General features: G+C 43.4%; 1 protein-coding gene across 1 annotated transcript in view; it reads left to right on the top strand.

The window, feature by feature from the left end:
• Nucleotides 1-11842, top strand: part of TRIM36 (tripartite motif containing 36) — a 67537-nt gene extending 55695 nt beyond the window's left edge. The window contains exon 10 of the mRNA XM_015416297.1: nt 11476-11842. Coding sequence (XP_015271783.1) covers nt 11476-11842 — 367 coding nt within the window. The remainder of the gene's footprint in view (nt 1-11475) is intronic.
• Nucleotides 11843-19929: the final 8087 nt, after the last annotated feature.

Below are 19929 nucleotides of genomic sequence, written 5' to 3'. Positions count from 1 at the left end.
GAGGACAGGGGGGAAACCGGCAGGATGGGGGGTACTTACCTCCTCCTGCTGCTTCCTCTGTCTCCCTCCCGCGAGTATCGCGGGCCCTGCCCCTTGGAAGGTGGGAAGGGGAAGGGGTAGTGGGAAAGCCTGGGTAGACCTGGACTCCGAAGGCCAGGTCTACCAATGCAGTGGGAAGGGCTGGGTAGACCTGGACTCCAGAGGCCAGGTTTACCACTGTAGTGGGAAGGGGTGGGTAGACCTGGCCTCTGGAGGGGGGGTGCGCTCTGGGGCAGGGGGGGGAGATAGAGCCAGGGGGTGGAGGAGACGGGGGAACTGGCGGGATGGGGGGGAACTTGCCTCCTCCTGCTGCTTCCTCCTCATCCTCATAGGTGTGGAGCTCCCCCTCTCCCGCGAGTATCGCGGGTCCCCCACTTGTACAGCTTGAATTCTGCATGTATAAGTGTGTGTGTGTCTGTCTGCTACTGAAAGTCTGTGTCTCATCATTAGGGATGGGCACAAACCAGAAAAATTGAGTTTGAGTTAAATGGCTGCCGTTTGTTTCACTTCCCCGTTTCACTTCCCCCTGCTTTAAAGTGGGACAGAGTGAAACGGATGGGTTTAATGGCTTGCAGCCATTTAAGCCTAACAGCAGGGCAGGTGTGCCCATCTGCTGTTAGGCTGACATGGCTGCAAGCCAATTCACTGATCAGTTTCACTTCCCCCACTTGGAAGCAGGGAGATCAAAATGGATTGGTGAATTGGCTTGCAGCCTTGTCAGTCTAACAGTGGATGGCCAACCTGCCCTGCTAAGTTTAAATGGCTTCAAGTCTGTTCAGTGATCCATTTTGCTTCCCCCACTTCCAAGCAGGGGAAGGGAAATGGATTGCTGAAACAGTTGAGTTTAATGACTCGCAGCCATTTAACCCTAACAGTGGGTTAGGTGTGCTCATCCATATTAGGCTGACATGGCTGTAAGCCAATTGAACAATCCGTTTCACTCCCCCCACAAAACAGATGGGTTTAATGGCTCACAGCTATTTAAGCTTAACAGCAGGGGCAGGTGTGCCTATCCGTTGTTAGGCTGACATGGCTGCAAGCCAGTTCATCAATCCATTTCGCTCCCCCATGAAACTGATGGGTTTAATGGCTTGCAGCCATTTAAACCGAACAGCAGGCAGATGAGCCCATCCACTGTTTGGTTTAAATGACCCGAACAGCCAAACTGAACTGAGCAGAACATTGGTTTGGGGGCCATGAACCGGGCCAAATTTGTGATGTATTTTGGCTCATGAACTGGTTCGTGCCCATCCTTACTCATGATTTCAACACTACTGCTATGACAATGTCCCAGTTTGCCAGCCAGAATATAGAAAGGGACAGGTTTTTATTTTGCTATGTATCAACAGAGCATGACTGTGCCAGTACATATATTAATGACTTTTCTTCACTGACCCACTTAAAATTCAGCATCCTTCTGGTTGGTCCAGAAACTGTTAAAAACTACCTTTGTAAACCCTGGGTTTTTCACTTAGTACTGTTATTTCTTAACACTTGCAGTACAGATAGAACAGTACAGAAGAAAGGCATTCCTACCTACACAAGAGACCTCTCTCTCTGAATTATGAAGTTAGTGTAATGTAAATTGCATCTCAGTGCCTTTATTTTTCCAGCCTTCACACAAGTGTTCTGATTACTTTGTTTTAGAAACAGGCATCAAGAAACTCCCAAGAAAATAGAGGGTGCTAAACAGGGCCATAGCTAGTGTGGGGCCCATGGAGTGAGGCTCCCTCCCAAATTCTTAATGCCCCCGAATCTGAGAACCCGCCCCGCAGTCTCTGCCTGGATGTGACCACTCTGCCCCTTCACCCGCTCGTAGTGGTTGCTGTGTGGCAATGGACAGGGCCAGAGTGGTCTCCTGCATGGTTCCTGGGCCTCAGCGCAGCCCTGGCATGCGGGGGCCGGAAGTGCCACATCTCTCTCAAGAGTGGGATCCGCTCAGCGGTTCCTGTAACTGCTTCTCGTTATGCACTGCCAAAGCCTAGGCTAACATGATCGCAGCACCCCCATGGGACCAGAAGGCTTCTCAGTGTAGCAGTGCTGGCGGCAGCCGTGCACCACAGAGGAGCCAGGCAGGCTGGCAGAAGCGTCTGCATGAAAGCCAGATGGTTGGCCAGCCCTTTGCACGCACTCTCCTGGGAACTAGTAGTGGCTTCACAAAGGAGGCTGCAAGCCGGCACACCCGAGGAAGCTCGGAGCAGTGGGGGGGGGGCGGAAGCCAGGCAAGGGAGACGCTCTTTCAGGCAGATTGGGGTGGGAGGGAGAGCCAGTTTGGTGTCATGCGAACTCTAATCTGGGAGAACTGGGTTTGATTCCCCACTCCTCCACATACAAGTGCTGGTGTGACCTTGGGTCAGTCACACGTTCTCTCAGACCTGTTCTCTCATGAGCAGTTCTCGAAAGAGCTCTCTCAGCCACACCTACCTCACAGGGTATCCGTTGTGGGGAGGGGAAGGGAAAGAAGATTGTAAGCCGCTTTGAGACTCCTTCAGTTAGTGAAGGGCAGGGTATAAATCCAATCTCTTCTTCTCCTTGCCACGTCTCCTTCCTCTGCTGTGCATGCACTTGCTCCCCTTGCTGTCGGGCACTTCCATTCTTCTTTCTCCCTTGCCCCCCCCATCCAGTGTCCCCCCCACCAAAAATCATCTAGCTACAGGGGCTGAAAACTGGCCAATGGTTCAAAAGACACGGCCTGTTTCTTAAGGGGGGGGAGACTTTACAAATTATTACATTAAAATACATGCAATGTGTTGTCTTGTTTGATTGCATGGTTAATCTGACTTTCAGAAATCTTTACTTCCTGTATAATGGCAGCTTTCTTCTATAAATTCTGAGATTGTTATGGTACGTCTGGGCACTGATAACATCTGCACTAGTGAAGAAGTAGGTCTGAGCATAGAATTGGTGCTGGCAGTCATACATCAAATGGTACTTGATATAAAGAGAGGCATTATTCTTCTGAAGCATGTGGGCCTATAAGACAAGGCAGTTCAGTGTTTTCATTTGTCTGACTGAACAATACTAAATCAGCACTCTGTGCAGTTGAACAATATTAAATTCTCAAGGTATATTGGAAGTGTGATCCAAAAGAGAACTATTGCAGATAACTATGCAATGGCCTGGAACAGCTGACCCAAGAACCAGGTGAGGAGAACTTTTTACTGCAGTGTAAATATAATTTAAATTGAAATGAGATGGATGGCCAGGCAGATAGAAGTTCACTCATAACTACCAGCCTAACTCAGCCAAAACTGTTCAGATCAGTCCGTGTATCCGGAAGGAGATGAGAATAGGTGAGACCTAATAGCAGCAGTGTCAACCTCCATCAACTTCTCATCATTCTGTGTCACCTCTGATGGGGAAAACGTATGGATTCTCATAAAAATATGGAAATTACTTTGTTCATGGTGCTTTTTTAAGAATACAGATAAGCGCCATTTTTATATTTTAAGATAAAAGCAGCATGGGAGCAGTGTTCCCTCTAAGCTGAGTTAGTGTGAGCTACCTCACAATTTTTTAGCCTCCGGCTCACACATTTTTGTCTTAGCTCAGGAAGGATGGCTCCAGAGCTAACTAATTTATGCAGCGGCCAAATCGCTCACTCACAACTTTAATGCCAGTAGCTCACAAAGTAGAATTTTTGCTCACAAGGCTCCACAGTTTAGAGGGACTATTGCATGGGAGTGTTAGTTTTTGGTGGGAAAAGGCATGAAAGGGAGGTTAAATAGTCCCTCTTATCCTTGTATCATTTTCTTCCTCCTACTGAGAGCCAGCATGGTATAGTGGTTAAGAGTGGAGGACTCTAATCTGGAGAATCAGGTTTGATTCCCCACTTGTCCACATGAAGTTTGCTGAGTGTCCTTGAGCCAGTCACAGTTCTCTCAGAACTCTCTCAACCCCACCTATTTCACAGGGTGCCTTTTGTGGGGAGAGAAACAGAAGGCAATTGTAAGCCACTTTGAGACTCTTTAGGGTAGAGAAAAGCAGGGTATAAAAACCAACCCTCTTCTCCTAAATCACAACCTCCAGTGTAAAAAAATGTGGAAAAATGTCAATGTAAGGGAGAATGTAAGGAGCTGCGGTGGCTCAAGGAGGTAAGACGCCATTTTACAGTTGCCTTATGCTTTGAAACGGAGATGAGCACCGCAACCCTAGAGTCGGATTCGACTGGCTTTCGAGCAAGGGAACCTTTACCTTTACCTTTAAGGGAGAATTACACATTAACCTATCCCCAGTGGAGGAAGATTGCCATTTTACAGTTGCCTTATATTAATATGATAGGTGCTCTGCCAGTAGTGTTTGCCAAAACTTGACTCCTCTATTTACTTGGAAGGAAGCCTAGGTTTTTTCACGTATATGCTGTCAAGAAAGGGGGGGGGCTGCCTTAAATTCACATACAAGTCAGAGTTCTGTACAGTAATAAAAACACTTTGTATATAAAAAATTTAGGGGGATTGTCTTACATTAGGTTCATCTTCCATTTGGGTAAATATGAAAATTACTTTGTTCATAGTGCTTTTTAAATAATACAGATAAGTGCCATTTTTATATTTTAAGATTACAGTTGCATGACGCTATCAGGGAGAGAAAAATCAGTGATCCGGAAGAAAAGGTACTGGAAGAGGAGAAGGTGGGAAGAAAGGAGAAAAGGTGGAAAACTTTTTTTTTAATTATATAGTTTAGAATTGCAGATATACTTTTAACAAAAAGATAGTTCCTACCAGAGGCACAAGGTTCTCTTCCAAGCTGTATAATATTCTATGTCTGTACTGCACCAAAGATGTAGTTATTTGGCCCTCCATCACAAGTAGCTGTGAACCATTTTACTTGCCCACCTGAAACTCCTCCTTGGTGTGTCAGTTAAAGCTGTTCATGCGACCTAGGGGGTATGCACTTCAATAAATTATAATTTTAATTTCTTATCGGAAAGTGGGTAGAGGCATTATTATAGTTTCCATCAAATATCAGGAGTATTGTTATTTTCCAGATAGTGGTGTTGGGGAAAATTTCTGTTTACTATCAGAATAGTACTCCCAGCTGAGGAAAACGATAATTGTGCCCTTTCTGAACTTGAAGTGCCCCACCAGAGGCAGTAGGAGAAGGGAGGGAAGAGAGTGTGAGGAAGTACATCCTGGCCTCAGCTGCTCTGTGACACACTGACCCTTTTAACGTTAAAGGACTGCTGTTTTCAATAGGAATATCTGGCCTGTGGCTTTTCCACATCCATTTGAAAATACTGGCCATTTAAAGTAAAAAGGGTTAATGGAACCACAGACCAGCTAGGGTTGCTCTAAATAGTGGGCAATAGGTTTGCTGTGGATAGGATTGCCAGTCCCCATTTCGGGGCAGAGGATTGCCTGGTTTTGTGGGCTCCTGCCTGCCGCTGGCCAGCTGGCTGGCAGGAGGAAATCCCTGCCCCCAGCAGCAACATTGGGCAGCGTGCCTACATCACCCAGAAGTGACCTGGGCATGCCGTGGGTGATGCTCTGGTTTTGGGGCAAAACTGTATGATTTGAGGCCAATTTTACCATAGAGTTTTGCCCAAAAACCAGATTGTTGCCCCCAACGTGCCCGCGTCATGTACGTCACGCCAGTCCTCCCCACTCCCAGAAAGTCCCTCCCCGTCCCCCACTGGCACGTCGTTCCGACCTGGCAGTCCTGGCTGTGGGGCTTTCCCCTGGCTCAGGAAGGGAGAGAGAGAACAGATGTGCCCCGTCTGGTTCAAAAGGCTGACATGCTGTGGACCGGCTGGGAACAGTGAAAGGCCTTCAGATATTTATTGAAAGAAAAATATCAGAATGGATAAATATCAGAAGTGCCTTTCACATTATTAGATATATCAAATTCAATACAAGAAATATCAGACATAACATTGGGTTGACAATATCTGAGTGCATACCACTAGGTGCAGCCTCTGTTAATAGGAACATGCACTTTTTCTTTGTTTATAGTACCTTGCCGTTTCTTACATAGAATTGGTTCTTCATTTTTATTAATCATACTGAGTTGGAGTTGCCCTACATTCTGTTCACTTCACCACACTGCCCTGATCCCCTTTTTTACTTCCCTGCTCTTAGAAATAGCAGTTAATACTTTTAATAGATTTGCCCTTTAGTTATCTTTAGGGAAGCTCAATTTTCTTCTTCTACACTGTGGGAGCAGAACTAAATGTTACTTGGCTATACAGCACATCACTAAAGTTGGAACTTGGATAAGACATGGTTTCCAACTCTGTGTGTAAGGCAAATGTGGGGCAGGGAGGTAACATGCAGAATCAAATTGGCAGGAGGGAGGGAGGGTGCTTACCTTGACCTTCAGCTGCTGATTGTAGCCTGCAATTACACTCTTCTGCCATATTTAAACTATTTTCCCCACTATTTTCCCCACTGTGCTCTACTATCAGAATAAAGTCTGGTGTGGGGGGGGGGGAACTGCCTGGGAGGGCAAGAGAGAATTGGTGGGATCAGGTGAGCTTTATTTCATTTTTCTCATCAATTTGACTCCCGCAAAAGCATTTTTTCTGCACTTCCCTTGTTAACTTTACAAATGTATTGTGAGAACACAAAGTGATACAGAGATGTGAACAGGACCATAAAGAACGTTAAGTTTTTAAAAAGTAGCCATTTGGAATATAACTTATTCTCCATTGTTGTTGCTCTCCATCTTTAAATTAGCAACTGTAAAACATCCATACATTTGTCATAAGAAACAAGTACCACAAGGAAGATCTAGTCACAAGCATATAAGGCTTTAAGAAGAAGTTAGATTCACGGAGGACTGGTCGATCAGTGGCTACTAGCCATGGTAACTCAAGGGAAACTCTGCAGACAGAAGCAGCAAACCCCTGAATCCCAGAGCCAGGAGGCAACATCAAGGGAGGCCTTGGCTTCTGTGCCTTGTTGTTGGACCCCTAGAGGAACTGGTTGGCCCTTGTGTGAGATAGGGTTGCCAGATCATAGAATCATAGAATGTTAGAGTTGGAAGAGACCTTGCAGTCCAACCCCCTGAACTCTGCAGGAGTATACTGAAAGATAGCCCTACATACCTACAACATACCCGAAAGATGGTCGTCCAGCCTCTGCTTGAAAATGTCCAGCGGAGGAGCATCCACCACCTCCCGAGGCAGACTGTTCCACTGCTCAACCACTCTTACAGTTAGGAAGTTACCTTGTACCAGCGGGGGGTGGGAGGCAGCTTTCAGGGAGGGGCAGGGCAAGATCCCTGACATGATGACATCACATGGATGTGATGTGATCATGTTGGGGACATCACATAGCAACGCTCTGGTTTTTGGGCAAACTCTATGGAAAATTGGGCTCAAACCATAGAGTTTCACCCAAAAATCAGTGTGTAACTGCACGATGGCCCCGGTGTGATGATGTCACTTCCACATCACATTAGGGACATTGCATGGGGTCATAGGTGTTGAGGGCAGGGCTTGCCCCACCAGCCAGTTGGCTGGCGGCGGGCAGGAACCCATGAAATCAGGGACTCCCTTGCTCCCACCTGGGGACTGGAACAAAAAGGAAACTGTGTACTAAATATAAAGATAGCCTTAAACAATAATATGGAGATACTCAACAAAATCAGTACCAAGAATATGTCTTTACAAGAGGGGACCCGCAATAAAATGTTGCATAATGTGTTGTGACTCCCTGTGCTAGGACAAAAATCTGTGAGCTGGAGGCTAAAAAGCTGTAGCTAGCTCACACTAACTCAGCTTAGAGGGAACACTGGTGGCCGCAGTCCAGAGAAACCCCACAGTTTAAAAGTAATGACTAAACTACTGTAACTCAACACTACAGCTGATCTACGCAATACCACTTTGGTCAGGATGAGGCATCAAAGAGCAGCGTTGCTGGGAGGGGGAGCTACATTTGAAGCCTCTGCCATTCCCACTCTGTTGGCATTCCAATGCAGGGAACTGGCCATGCTGACCCACCTCTGGGCAAAATCCCTCTGTTCCAGACTTCTTTGCAAAGGGCAATGGAAAAGTTTGCTGGCTCTAGCATCTAGTATCTGAGAAGGAAATTTGGCACACACTCATACTCTTGCATTCTCCGAAGAAAAAAAGGTTTTCCTCCCTGCCCACTCTGTTTCCCCCCCCCTTCTATCAGTAAACCTAAAACTTAATTAGCTGGGAGGAGGTGGGGGAAGAAGAAGAGCGGAGGCACTGGGAACTTCTTTCGCCTGCTCCAGTTTCCCCGGTGGTGGGGTGGGGTGTATGTGCGCTTCCTTCTTGCAAAGTGGAAGGAGCTGCCCAATGAAGAGAGCTGAGAGCTGCTGCAGTTTGCTTTAAATCGCAACGTTGTCTGTTGGAGGCTTGAACGTTCGGTGGAGGGGGCGTGGCCATGGGGAGGACTCAGTGCAGTCAGAACAACAGGAGAGAGGGGGACGGGGAGAGAAGGCTCCTCCCCCTCTGCCCTGGTAAGTCTGTTCTCTATGCAGCTGCAGTGAAGTCTGTTTTACTTTCTGGCTTTTTAACTCCCCCTTCTATATTTTAAAGTTTTTAGATTTTTCTGCACACCTGGGAAGTAACACATGTACAGGATAATCTCTTTTTCCTCCATGCGGTCTCAATCTGCGGAAATAAGTATCCGCACAGAGAGGGGACCCTTGGCCATGAGTATATAGATTATAACACTCCAAAGATTTCATACATTACATAATACAACATTCAAAATAGAATCTGTTATATCAGAAACCTGTTAACACAATAAATCTATGCCGTTCACACAGGATACGCCTAATAGAAGACAGTTCAAATCCAATAGAACACGATTGTTAATGAAAAGATTCCAAGGTATTCTTTCAATATAACACAGTTCCTGATGAAAAGGTTCCAAAATGTTCTCTTCACGCGATGGTTAGCTGCAAATTACTGCGTTCCGCTGAAGCTTCAAAAGAAGAACCAATTCATAATGCTAGAGCATGTTCCGCCTGGCAAAGAGACCACTCAGCTGAGGCACAGCTACCCAAAGTGCAACGCTCCACACAGCAAACCAGCCAAGAACTATTTTCACATCTTGAGGGTCCGTCGAAGTTGACCAGCCGAGGGTCTAACATATCATAGTTTAAGGCTATCCTTATATTTAGTACACAGTTTCCTTTGTGTTCCACTTCCTACTTTGTATCTCCGGTTTGTCTTTGGTGTTCCAGCTGGCGACTGGCAACCCTAGTGTGAGACAGGATGCCGGACTAGCATACTTCCAAACATCATATTGACTTTCCAAAACTGTTAGTAATAAAGATGTATAGTCTTCTGGTTCATAGGGCTGAGAAACAAGAGGTTTAGTTACAGTATATGGCAGACTGTAATTTGAATTTGGACATATTTCCTCTTAAACACTGTGGGTTTCAGATACCTAATAGCCCATTTTAAGAGCTGCCCTGGTGAGGCAGTATTATTTAGACTGCAACCCTAAGGGTTTCCTGCTTGCTACAAACAGGATCATGCATTCACTTCTTGTGACATGTATTATTGTTTGCTTTCCTGCAGATAGTAGGCGTGGGCTGCAAGGTGCTTGAATCTTGATTGCCACTGCATCTATGCTAATTCACCTAGAAGCTGAATTTACAAAAAATTGTCAGTGACCTGTCTTATGATGACTTTTGCAATGCTGAAATGCCAGTGGTTCAATATTAGGGGTCCAAAACTGGCACAGGTTATTAGCCAACTTCTGGTAGTACTTCTCACCTCTGCTACATTCTTTCCCCCCAACTCATCTGTCACTTGTAAAGAACATGAAGATTTTTCTCATTTGTGTTGGGTATGGAGAAGGTACAAAACTGAACTAGAAACTTTCTCTAATCCAAATCACAAGTGTTAGGTTTTTTGTTGCTGTTCAGTCACACAGTCGAGTCCGACTCTTCGCGACCCCATGGACCAGGGAGAAGTGTAATGCTAAATGTCTTCTTTGCCACAGGGCCAAGGACTGGGCTTTTTTTTTTCTGGGGGAATGCACCAGAACGGAGTTCCAGAACTACTTCGACAAAATTCTTTTAAAAATGTTTAAAAGTTCATGAGTTTTCAGTATACAGGTTGAAAACTTCAATTCCCTCTTGAGAGTTCCGGCACCTCTTTAAAAAAAAAAAAAAAAAAAGCCCTGCCAAGGACAATTGCCCCTGATGAGCCAGCAGGTTTCTTTTTGGTTGGTTGCTTAGGAGACTAACCTAGGGATTAATCCTATTGAGTTACAATCCTTGAGAGGTGCGTAGAATTTGTAATTTATTTGAGATAATAAATGACATTCTAAACCTTGCTTCATAGGGGTTTTGTGTGGGTGGGGGTTAGCAGGGAAACATGATGAGCAGAGGTGTTCCACTCATAAGAACCAATGACATGTAATTTTCATAAGGCATATTTGTATTTAACATAGAGGGATGTTCTTTGATACCAAATTTCATTTAATTTAGCTTCTTCTAGTGTAATAATTGTGCTGATTAGTATCACCATTGAAATTAATTGTCTTATGAACTATAGGATTTTTTTCAGATTCCTGTCTGGTTTTGTTTGTGTATAGTTTGGTAGACATTGGTGACAGAAGTTTATCCTTGTAGTGGTGATATTTTCCATGAAGTCCTGGATAAGTTGAATTGCATAAGCATATTTAGGAACCTTTGTTTTTAACGTCCAAACTTTGAAGGAAATTTTACAATGTCATTTATTATGCCATTATATCTCAAGAATTTTAAGAACTCTTTACACTGAACTGTTAACATTTCCATCCTGGTCTTCATCAGAGAAGCTAAGAGCAGCATTTAGCATTACAACAAACGAGAGATTGTCACCTGCCCAAATTGCTTCACAGCAGAGATATGGAAAACTTTGAGTTTTCCATATCCAGGCTCTGCACTTTGATTTTCATTTCTACAAGGACACAGTGAGCAAATGAGAATGAGGAAATGTTATACATCCTTTGAAACCACACTGAAGTTATGGTTGTTTAAGATATTCTCCCCTCCTCCCAGTCTATAGCAGCATATATAGGGTAGACCTAAATCAATAAAGTACTATCTAGGATGGATTTGTCGTCCCCCCCCCCCATGCAGTCCCCTGTGGGGCTGTTTCTGCACCTGAAAAGGGGCATGGGGGGGGGACTACAAGCGCTTTTAAAATGGCGGCAGCTATGGGATAGATCCATGCCCTCTGTCAGTTGTAGTTTGACTCTAAGGAGCTGATCCATTTAACATATTTTTTTTTGTTTGATGCTCTACTGAGTTTGAATGCTGGGTTTTAATTACTTTTATGAGGTTTTATGGGTTTATGCTTTACTTTGTAAGCACCCTTGGGCAGGTTTCCTGGAGAGGCGACATAGAAATTTGTCAGATAAATAAATGTTAATATGCCATACTTAGAGAAGTTTGTTGGGATTTGTAGCTATTGTGACAATGTAATATAGTGCTTATAAGGAAATTGGTGTGTTGTCATTCTAGATACGAACAAGACAGTGGTCATGACAGTGGGAGTGAAGACATCTTTGTTGAGTCCTTGCAGCCTTTCACACTGGTAACTCTAGGCATGAAGAAGTTCTTTATTCCTAAGGCTTCCCTTGCTCCAGCTGCTCCCAAAGACTCTGTGAATAGAATTCTTCCCATGCCATCATGCATAGGAATCTGCCTTGACTGTGACAAAGGCAAAGTTGGATTCTACGATGCAGACCGGATGAAGTGTCTTTATGAGCGTCAGGTGGATTGCTCTGGCAAAATGTATCCAGCTTTTGCATTGATGGGGAGTGCAGGAGTTCATCTGGAAGAAACAATTGCAGCAAAATATTTGGAATACCAAGATGAAGACATGTGATGCCCAAGGTTCCATCCTTAGCCTAATGTCTTAATTACAAAGTGTCTCCTAAGTGCTTCGCTGCACAACTGCTTTTGAGTCTTTCTGTTTTTGTTATAATTGCAGAGAGAAGTTTCCATCTTTGCTAACTGTCTAGTCCTCAGGAAGGTCTTTCTGCACTCACTCATTCTGCCTTCTGGCATGCTGTGATCTTGGACACTGAAGAGTTTTCAGAAAACAACATGGGATTAGCACCCTCATTGCCTTTTCACAAGCTGGAATCCTGTCTGTCTAATTTAAATCCTTTCTTAGCTGGCACTGCTGGCATTCACATTCCATTTTTAAATGGAAACAGGACCCATACAATGGTTCATTTCTTATGGTTATACATTATGTACACCCCTCACTTCTAAAGGAGCCTATTTTGCTTTCTGTGAGTGGTCTGGTGTCTCAGTAAGAATCCCTTGGGTATCCGTAATGGATAATGTATTTTTCATCCATGCAAAGTACATTGTGAATCCATGCTATGGCTGTGTGCTGGTGACATCTGGGAGATGTATATTGAACATGGATTGATAAAAAGATACATGTATATGACTTCAGTACTATAGGTTATTTCCTATATACTGTATATTTAACTAAGTGCAATTTATCTTGAAACATCAGCCCTTGATGTTTAAAACTCTGTGTATGTAACAATATTTAGTCTTATGGGAGGAATAAAAACACAGGCACAAATAATAATATATAGGTTTTTTAAAGAAATGGAAGTGTCTGCAGTGTGATGTTGGTTCACTTTATACCATAACTTTGTAAAAAAAAAAGCCCATAAAAATAAAGAATTTTTAGTGTGTTTAGAATAAAGTGCACTGATAATTAAGTATGAGAAATTTTGCCTTAAGGTGTTATCGTATGTTAGCTAGAAAGCAATTCATCTATCCTTGTCTAAAACTCCATGTAGTCTGCTTAGCTTGTGGGAAATGTTCAAAAGCTGACTGGAAACACTGTTCGGACAGTTTTCTTTTAAAAACAAATGTATGTAGTTCATTTTTTTAAATGTTTAGAAGAATGTTGAACATGTAAGCAGGCTTTCAGAATTTGGTAGTCATTCTGGATCATCAACTACAGCCCCAAAATGTAATTTTAACTTCTGTTAACTAATAACTGACTTTGCCGTAACTTATTTATTGTATAGTGAAATGGTACTCCACTTGAAAGAGTCTGTGATCATAATTTAATCTTCAAGTAGCTTTGGACATGTTTGCTATTTCTGTATGCTACTGCTGGAATTAAAAATGTGACTAGTGCTGGGAATCCATGTAAGAAGTGGTGCTTTCCCTTCAGTTTAAGGGACCAGAGAAAAGTCTACACACTGGGCTTTGCAGAGGAGGTTACTGTCCACCCAAACAGAAAACTTCCCCCAGTTCAGTTATGCTGAGCTGCTCAGAAGGGTTTTGTTTTTTGTGTGTTTTTAAACAAACAAATTTCTACCTAAAGAAAGAGCACTTTATATACAGTCTAAGCTAAAATTTGTTAGATAATTCACCCTTTAGCTCCTACAGCTAATGAGCCTCTTAGTGTGACTACGGTGTGATCTGCAAAGCTCTATACACATGTACATCATGTCAGCAGTTTCCAAAATAATACTTAAAGCTTTAATACACCACAAGGCCTTGTTTGAAAGTATTGTGAAGTTGGAATGTAACTTTCTTGAGACTTTTTTTAAAAAAAATAAATGTTAAAAATAAAAATGCCTGTGTTATTACACCTTAACTGTCATAGAACCAAGTTGGTGTTGTTCACATGAGTGTCTTCCTTCATCTGGATTGTAGACCATCTGTCTTCCCTTCTAGTCGCAGGTAACCTGGCCTCATTCATCCATGCCTTTGCAACCTTCAGGTCAGATTACTATACTGCATTCTGCACACAGTTGCCCCTGAAAATGTAGCTTTAATTGTTACAAATTGTGGCCAGCCATCTTCTGGCTGGTGTTGGATGGCAAATGCATAGTCAGAATACTTTGGCTCTCCAACTGTTTGTGTGGTGCAGTAGTCAGAATGTTAAGGCAGGATCTGAGTGGCCCAGGTATGAATTCCCTCTCTGCCATGGAAGCTTGCTGGGTGACCTTGGGCCAGTCACACACACCCTCAGTTTAACCTATCACACCAGGTTGTTGTGATGATAAAGTAGAGAAGGGGGGAAATGTTGTAAGCCACTCTGGGTCCCCATTGGGAAGCCAAGCAGGGTATAAATGAAGTAAATTAAATAAACAACTTTCAAGTTAAGGTGCTTGTTTTTAACCTATAAAGCTCTTCATAGTCAAAGAACAGAAGGATCACTTCTCATCATGTGAACCCACGCACCAACTAAGGAGTGCCTAACAAGCCCTGCTGAGACTGCCTATTCACCAGATATGCACCATGACTGTTAGAGCACCTCCTTCTTGGTGGTGAGACATTTGGAATGGACTGCAATAGGAAAAATGCATAGCACCTTTAGCTTTGGGAAGGGTTTTAATGTTTTGTCAGTCATTACGTTAGTTGATATATTGAGTTCTGCATTTTCTGCTTTGTGATTTTGTTTGATATGAACTTTTGACTGGGCTGGAAAATTTACAAACACGGTAATGATAGTTGTTGGGATTTTTTTTTTAACATGGCTGGTTTTCCTACCTGAAAATATTTGCATTTAATGATATATTATTAGATTGGTGAACTATGGCACATCTGTTAAAGAGCTATTTTGTTAGAAAAACCTTTAGAATACTGTTGTTCAAGGGAGGGGGGAAATAAACCTTCAAATCCAATACATTTCTATGTAGCAGAACAATCCTTTAGATTGGAGATCAAATCTGAGACCTCCCGCATACACAGCAGATAGTCATAGAATCATAGAGTTGGAAGGGGCCATACAGACCATCTAGTCCAACCCCCTGCCCAGTGCAGGACAAATCTAAAGTATCTCTGACAAATATTCATCCAGCCTCTTCTTGAAAGCTGTCAGTGAAGGGGAGCTAACCACCTCTCTAGGCAGCTGATTCCACCTTTGAACCACTCTGACCATGAAAAGGTTTTTCCTAATATCCAGCCGATACCTTTCTGCATGCAATTTAAACCCGTAGCTTCGGTTCCTATCCTCTGCTGCCAACTGGAACCTTTCGTCATAGGGCTGTCTCCAGACCCCTGATCATCCTCATCGCTCTCTTCTGCACCCTCTCAATTTTGTCCACTTCCTTTTTGAAGTGAGGCCTCCAGAACTGCACACAGTACTCCAGGTGCAGCCTGACCAAGGCAGTAAACAGAGGGGCTATGACCTCCTGCAATTTCGATGCTATGGCCCTTTTAATACAACCCAAGACTGAATTTGCCTTTTTTGCCACCACATCAGACTGACTGCTCATATTTACCCCAAGATCTCTTTCGCATACACTACTGCCCAGAAATGTATCCCCCATCCAGTATTTGTGCTTGACATTTTTGTGGCCCAGATGTAATACTGTGCATTTGTCTTTGTTGAATTGCATCCTGTTCGCAGCTCTCCACTTCTCCAGAGTATTCTAGTCTTGTTGAATTTTAACTCTATTTTCTTGGGTGCTTGCTACTCCTCCCAATTTGGTATCATCAGCAAATTTAATGAGTAGCCCTTCTATGCCTTCATCCAGATCATTGATAAAAATATTGAAAAGCACTGGGCCCATAATCGAGCCCTGCGGCACCCCACTGGACACCTCCCTCCAATCTGATGTAATGCCATTGACCACCATTCTTTGGGTGTGGTCCTCTAACCAGTTCCCTATCCACTGAACTGTCCTATAGTCCAGCCCTCCCCCCCCTTCACAGTCCTCCCAATCAATAACACTATCTTGTGTCATACAATCTCTTCATACTCTTATTTTGTGTCTACTATCATTGTATCTCACTCCAAATTGTTGTGGAATATCAAAAGAATAGAAAGATGGAGAACACTCATTTAAGACATACATACAGGCCAGTATTACTTTTGTGGGTTCCCTTTGTTCATTAATCACAAGGAATCTCATCTAAGTCAGCTTTGATACAACTTTGAATAAATTGCATAATAGCTAATGCACAAGGGTACACTCTTTGTTACTCTGTTCATGAAATTATCAAATAAATTTCTACCCTACCCTTCAGTCTCTTAAGTGTTACAGCACAATCCTAAGAAAACTTACATCTTTCTAACGTGCTTAGTCATGTTAAGCACTCACAATATGAATTTTGAATATGGGAGGCAGGAATCAATATTTTCTCTTTCAAGAAATTAAGATACTCTGTTTCCCCTCTTAAGAGGAATATTGAGTTCATAGTTACTCAAGATTTTTTCATTTTACTAATGATACTGTCTAGTTAAGAAACAAAGTATTTCAGTTGGGTCTATGTATTTTCTGTCCTATAATCACAATTCACATCTACTCTTAGTAGCTTAAAGAACATTCCTAAACAGGTCTATTTAGAATATTCACTGCGGTTAATTCCCAGAATATAAGAGAAGCTATGTAGGATCAGGCCAGTGGCCCATCCAGTCCAACACTCTGATGGACCTCTGCTCCATATGTTTATCCAATCCCCTCTTGAACCTGTCTATGCTTGTAGTCGCTACCACTTCCTGCAGCAGTGAATTCCATGTCTTAATTACTCTTTGGGTGAAGAAGTACTTCTTTCTACCTGCTCTAAGCCTACTGCTCATTAATTTCATTCAGTGCCCACAAGTTCTTGTTATTGTGAGAAAGGGAGAAAAATACTTCTTTCTTTACCTTCTCTATCCCATATATCCATAGTTTTGTAAACCTCTGTCAGGTTACTGCTCAGTTGTCATTTCTCCAAGCTAAAGAGCCCTAACCTCTTTAACCTTTCTACATAGGAAAGTGTTCCATACCCTTAATTATTTTAGTTGCCCTTTTCTACACCTTGTCCAATGCTATAATATCTTTTTTGAGGTGCGGTGACCAGAACTGTACACAGTATTCCAAATGCAGCCACACCATAGATTTATAAAGGGGCATTATGATACTGGCTAATTTGTTTTCTATCCCCTTCCTAATAATCCTCAGCATAGCATTTGCCTTTTTTTTTTTTTTGCAGTAGCACACTGAATCGACATCTTCAGTGAGATATCTACCATGACTCCAAGATCTCTCCCCTGATCAGTTACCGCCAATTCAGACTCTATCACTGTATATTTATAGTTAGGATTTTTGGCTCCAGTGTGCATTACTTTGCACTTGCACATGTTGAACCTCATTTGCCACATTGATACCCACTCACCCAGCCTCAATAGATCCCTTTGGAGTGCCTCACAGTCCTCTCTGGTTCTCACCACCCTGAACAACTTAGTGTCATCCACAAACTTAGCCACTTCATTGCTTACTCTCAACTCTAAATTATTAATGAACAAGTTAAAAAGCACTGGACCTAGTACTGAGCCCAGTGGTACCCCACTGCTTACCATCTTCCACAATGCAAACGGCCCATTTCCTGTTAATTATCCAGTTTTTAATGCATAAGAGGACTTGTCCACTTATCCCATGACTGCTGAGTTTATTAAGGAGCCTTTGATGAGGAACTTTATCAAAAGCTTTCTGGAAGTCTAGATAAACAACATGTACTGCGTCACCCTTGTCCACATGTTTGTTCACCCCCTAAAAGAACTCTTAAAATGTTAGTGCAGAGGTGTCGAACTCATTTGTTACAATGGCTGGTTCTGACATAAATGTTACTTGGTTGGACTGGGCCATGTGTGCCATAAAATGTAATGCCAGTTACCAGAGATATAAACTTTATAAATAATGCAGACAAACCCAACTAACAATATCATGTTTTACTCAAAATACAAACAAAAGCAAAAGGATCAAAAGCAATTGATTTACTAGGGAATCCACAAAAGCCCCAATAAATGTATTTAATCATATGCAAGACTAATTTCCCCCCCAAGGGATACCATAAAGGGGTGGGGTATCTTACATTTCCATACAAATTAGTTACTTTTTGTATATATAGAACTTTTAGGAGATAAGTCATCTTCCTTGCAAGTAAACAAGGTAGTGTTTCAGCACCCCCGCATACACCCAACCTCAGCAGCTTAGTATGGCTACAATGCGTCTCTCTTTGTTTCCTCTCTTCCCCCATCCTTCCTCTGAGGATCTCGAAGAGGCACACTAGAAAACCCCCCCCACTGTACCACCCCCCCCACACACACCAACAACCCTGTGATGTGATCCAGGCTGAGCAACCAGCACCAGATGACCCAGATGACAGGTTCCTGGCTCAGTAATAAGGATGGTCTGAACCTTGCTCTCCCAGATCCCCCGCCCCCAGTTCTCATCCCTCCTGCATTTTCCACAGAAGTTTCCGAAACCTCCAAGGGGTGTTTTTCGTCCTCCTGCAACCCCTTTGCCTTCATGAACTGAGAACAGGTGTGGGGGTGAAGGGAGGTCACTGTCCAGGGGGAACACTCTACCTCCTGGTTCTGTCCCAGTTCAGACATACGGCAGTGACAGCAGCACCCCTTTTCCCTTTGCTCTTCCACTTTCTTCTGAGGCCAGAATGTCTTTCCCCTCAGAGCAGCATGCACAAGACAGCCCAGTTGTCTCCCAATCCACACACCAGCCCTCCTCTCCCCTGCCAGTCCTCCTCATGGTCACTGTTTGATGTAGCAGTAGCAGTGCCAGCTGCTAGGCTCCACTCCTCCATGTAGTGGCTTTGCCAATCCTCGCTGAGCTGCAGTTGGAGGAGGGAAAAACACCATGCCTCCTCTTTCTCTGCCTTCCCTGCCATTCCCCCCCCCCTGTATTTAACCTCAGCCTCTTAGCCTCATCCCTAATCATTTCCTTTCTAATTTTTTGACAGCTTTGACCACACACACCTCACCACATGCACCTGCTCCCCCACCCCCCAGCAGCCTTCTGCCTTCCTTCCCTTGCACCAATTGCTTGCAGGCCAGATAAGAGCCCTGTATGGGCCGGTTCTGGCCCCTGGGCCATATGCTTGACACACCTGGTTAGTGAGACAAGATCTTCCCTTACATAATCCTGTTGTACGGTGCGCTTATGGCGGCCTGATGCCAGTAAAAGTTACTTGCCAGCCTCCAGGACTATTTCAGCCACACCAACCTTTCCAGCCACTCTCCAGCAGTCAGCAGCACATCCAGCATATATAGTATCACGCAACACAGTTCTTTGTGGTGAACTATATACAGTTTATTCACAGAATTTACAATCCTCCGTCAAAATGCTTCGCCAAACGCCGTGATTCACAAAAGGAATACTTTGGACTGCACTTGTCCACTAATATACATATTTACAACCAATCAGCATTGAGCTGAGTCATGCCTGTGGCCTCACACCATAAACTGGTCTAAACCGGCCAGGACAGGCTTCCAGCAGTCTCACTGCTGTCACTTAGATCACATAGATCTGACAGTTCATCTGACAGTGTATATTAACAGTTCAACACTCCCCCTTAATATACATCTGCTCAGACCATATTTAACATTCTTTTACAGTTTTGGAATTTTACATCATCCAGACTTTTAGTGAACATGTCTGCAATGTTCTCATTTGTTTTACAATGTTTTAGAGTCACAATATTCTTTTGTACCATGTCCCTGACATTTTGGTATCTGACATTTATGTGCCTTGACCTGGGCTTTATGCCCTGTGAACCTGCTAGTTGCTCAGCAGCCAAATTGTCGCACATTACAATCATTGGTACAGTACATTGCATATTAAAATCTTTCAGTAGTTGCATCACCCACTCCAATTGTATAACACAATCATTTAGGGCGGAATATTCAGATTCACATGTACTGCTCACATGGTCTGCTGGAAACACAATTTTGTTTCACGGATTTCCACATGATTAGTGCATTATTTACAAAGATTACATAACCTGTGGTCGACTTTGCATCTTGGTTAGTACCCCAGTTTGCATCACTGTAGGCTACTACCTTCTGCGACTTGTCACCCTTTAGCACCAACTTGTTTGTTGCAGTGCCCTTCAGGTACCTCAGGATCCGCTTTGCAGCGTTCCAATCCCTTTGGTAAGATTTGTTACATCTTTGACATAATACATGCACAGCATTGCTGATAT

This window comes from Gekko japonicus, unplaced genomic scaffold (assembly GCF_001447785.1).
Source record: "Gekko japonicus isolate JY-2015 unplaced genomic scaffold, Gekko_japonicus_V1.1 scaffold692, whole genome shotgun sequence".
Lineage (NCBI taxonomy): Eukaryota > Metazoa > Chordata > Lepidosauria > Squamata > Gekkonidae > Gekko > Gekko japonicus.
This window is presented reverse-complemented; position numbering and strand designations above follow the sequence as displayed.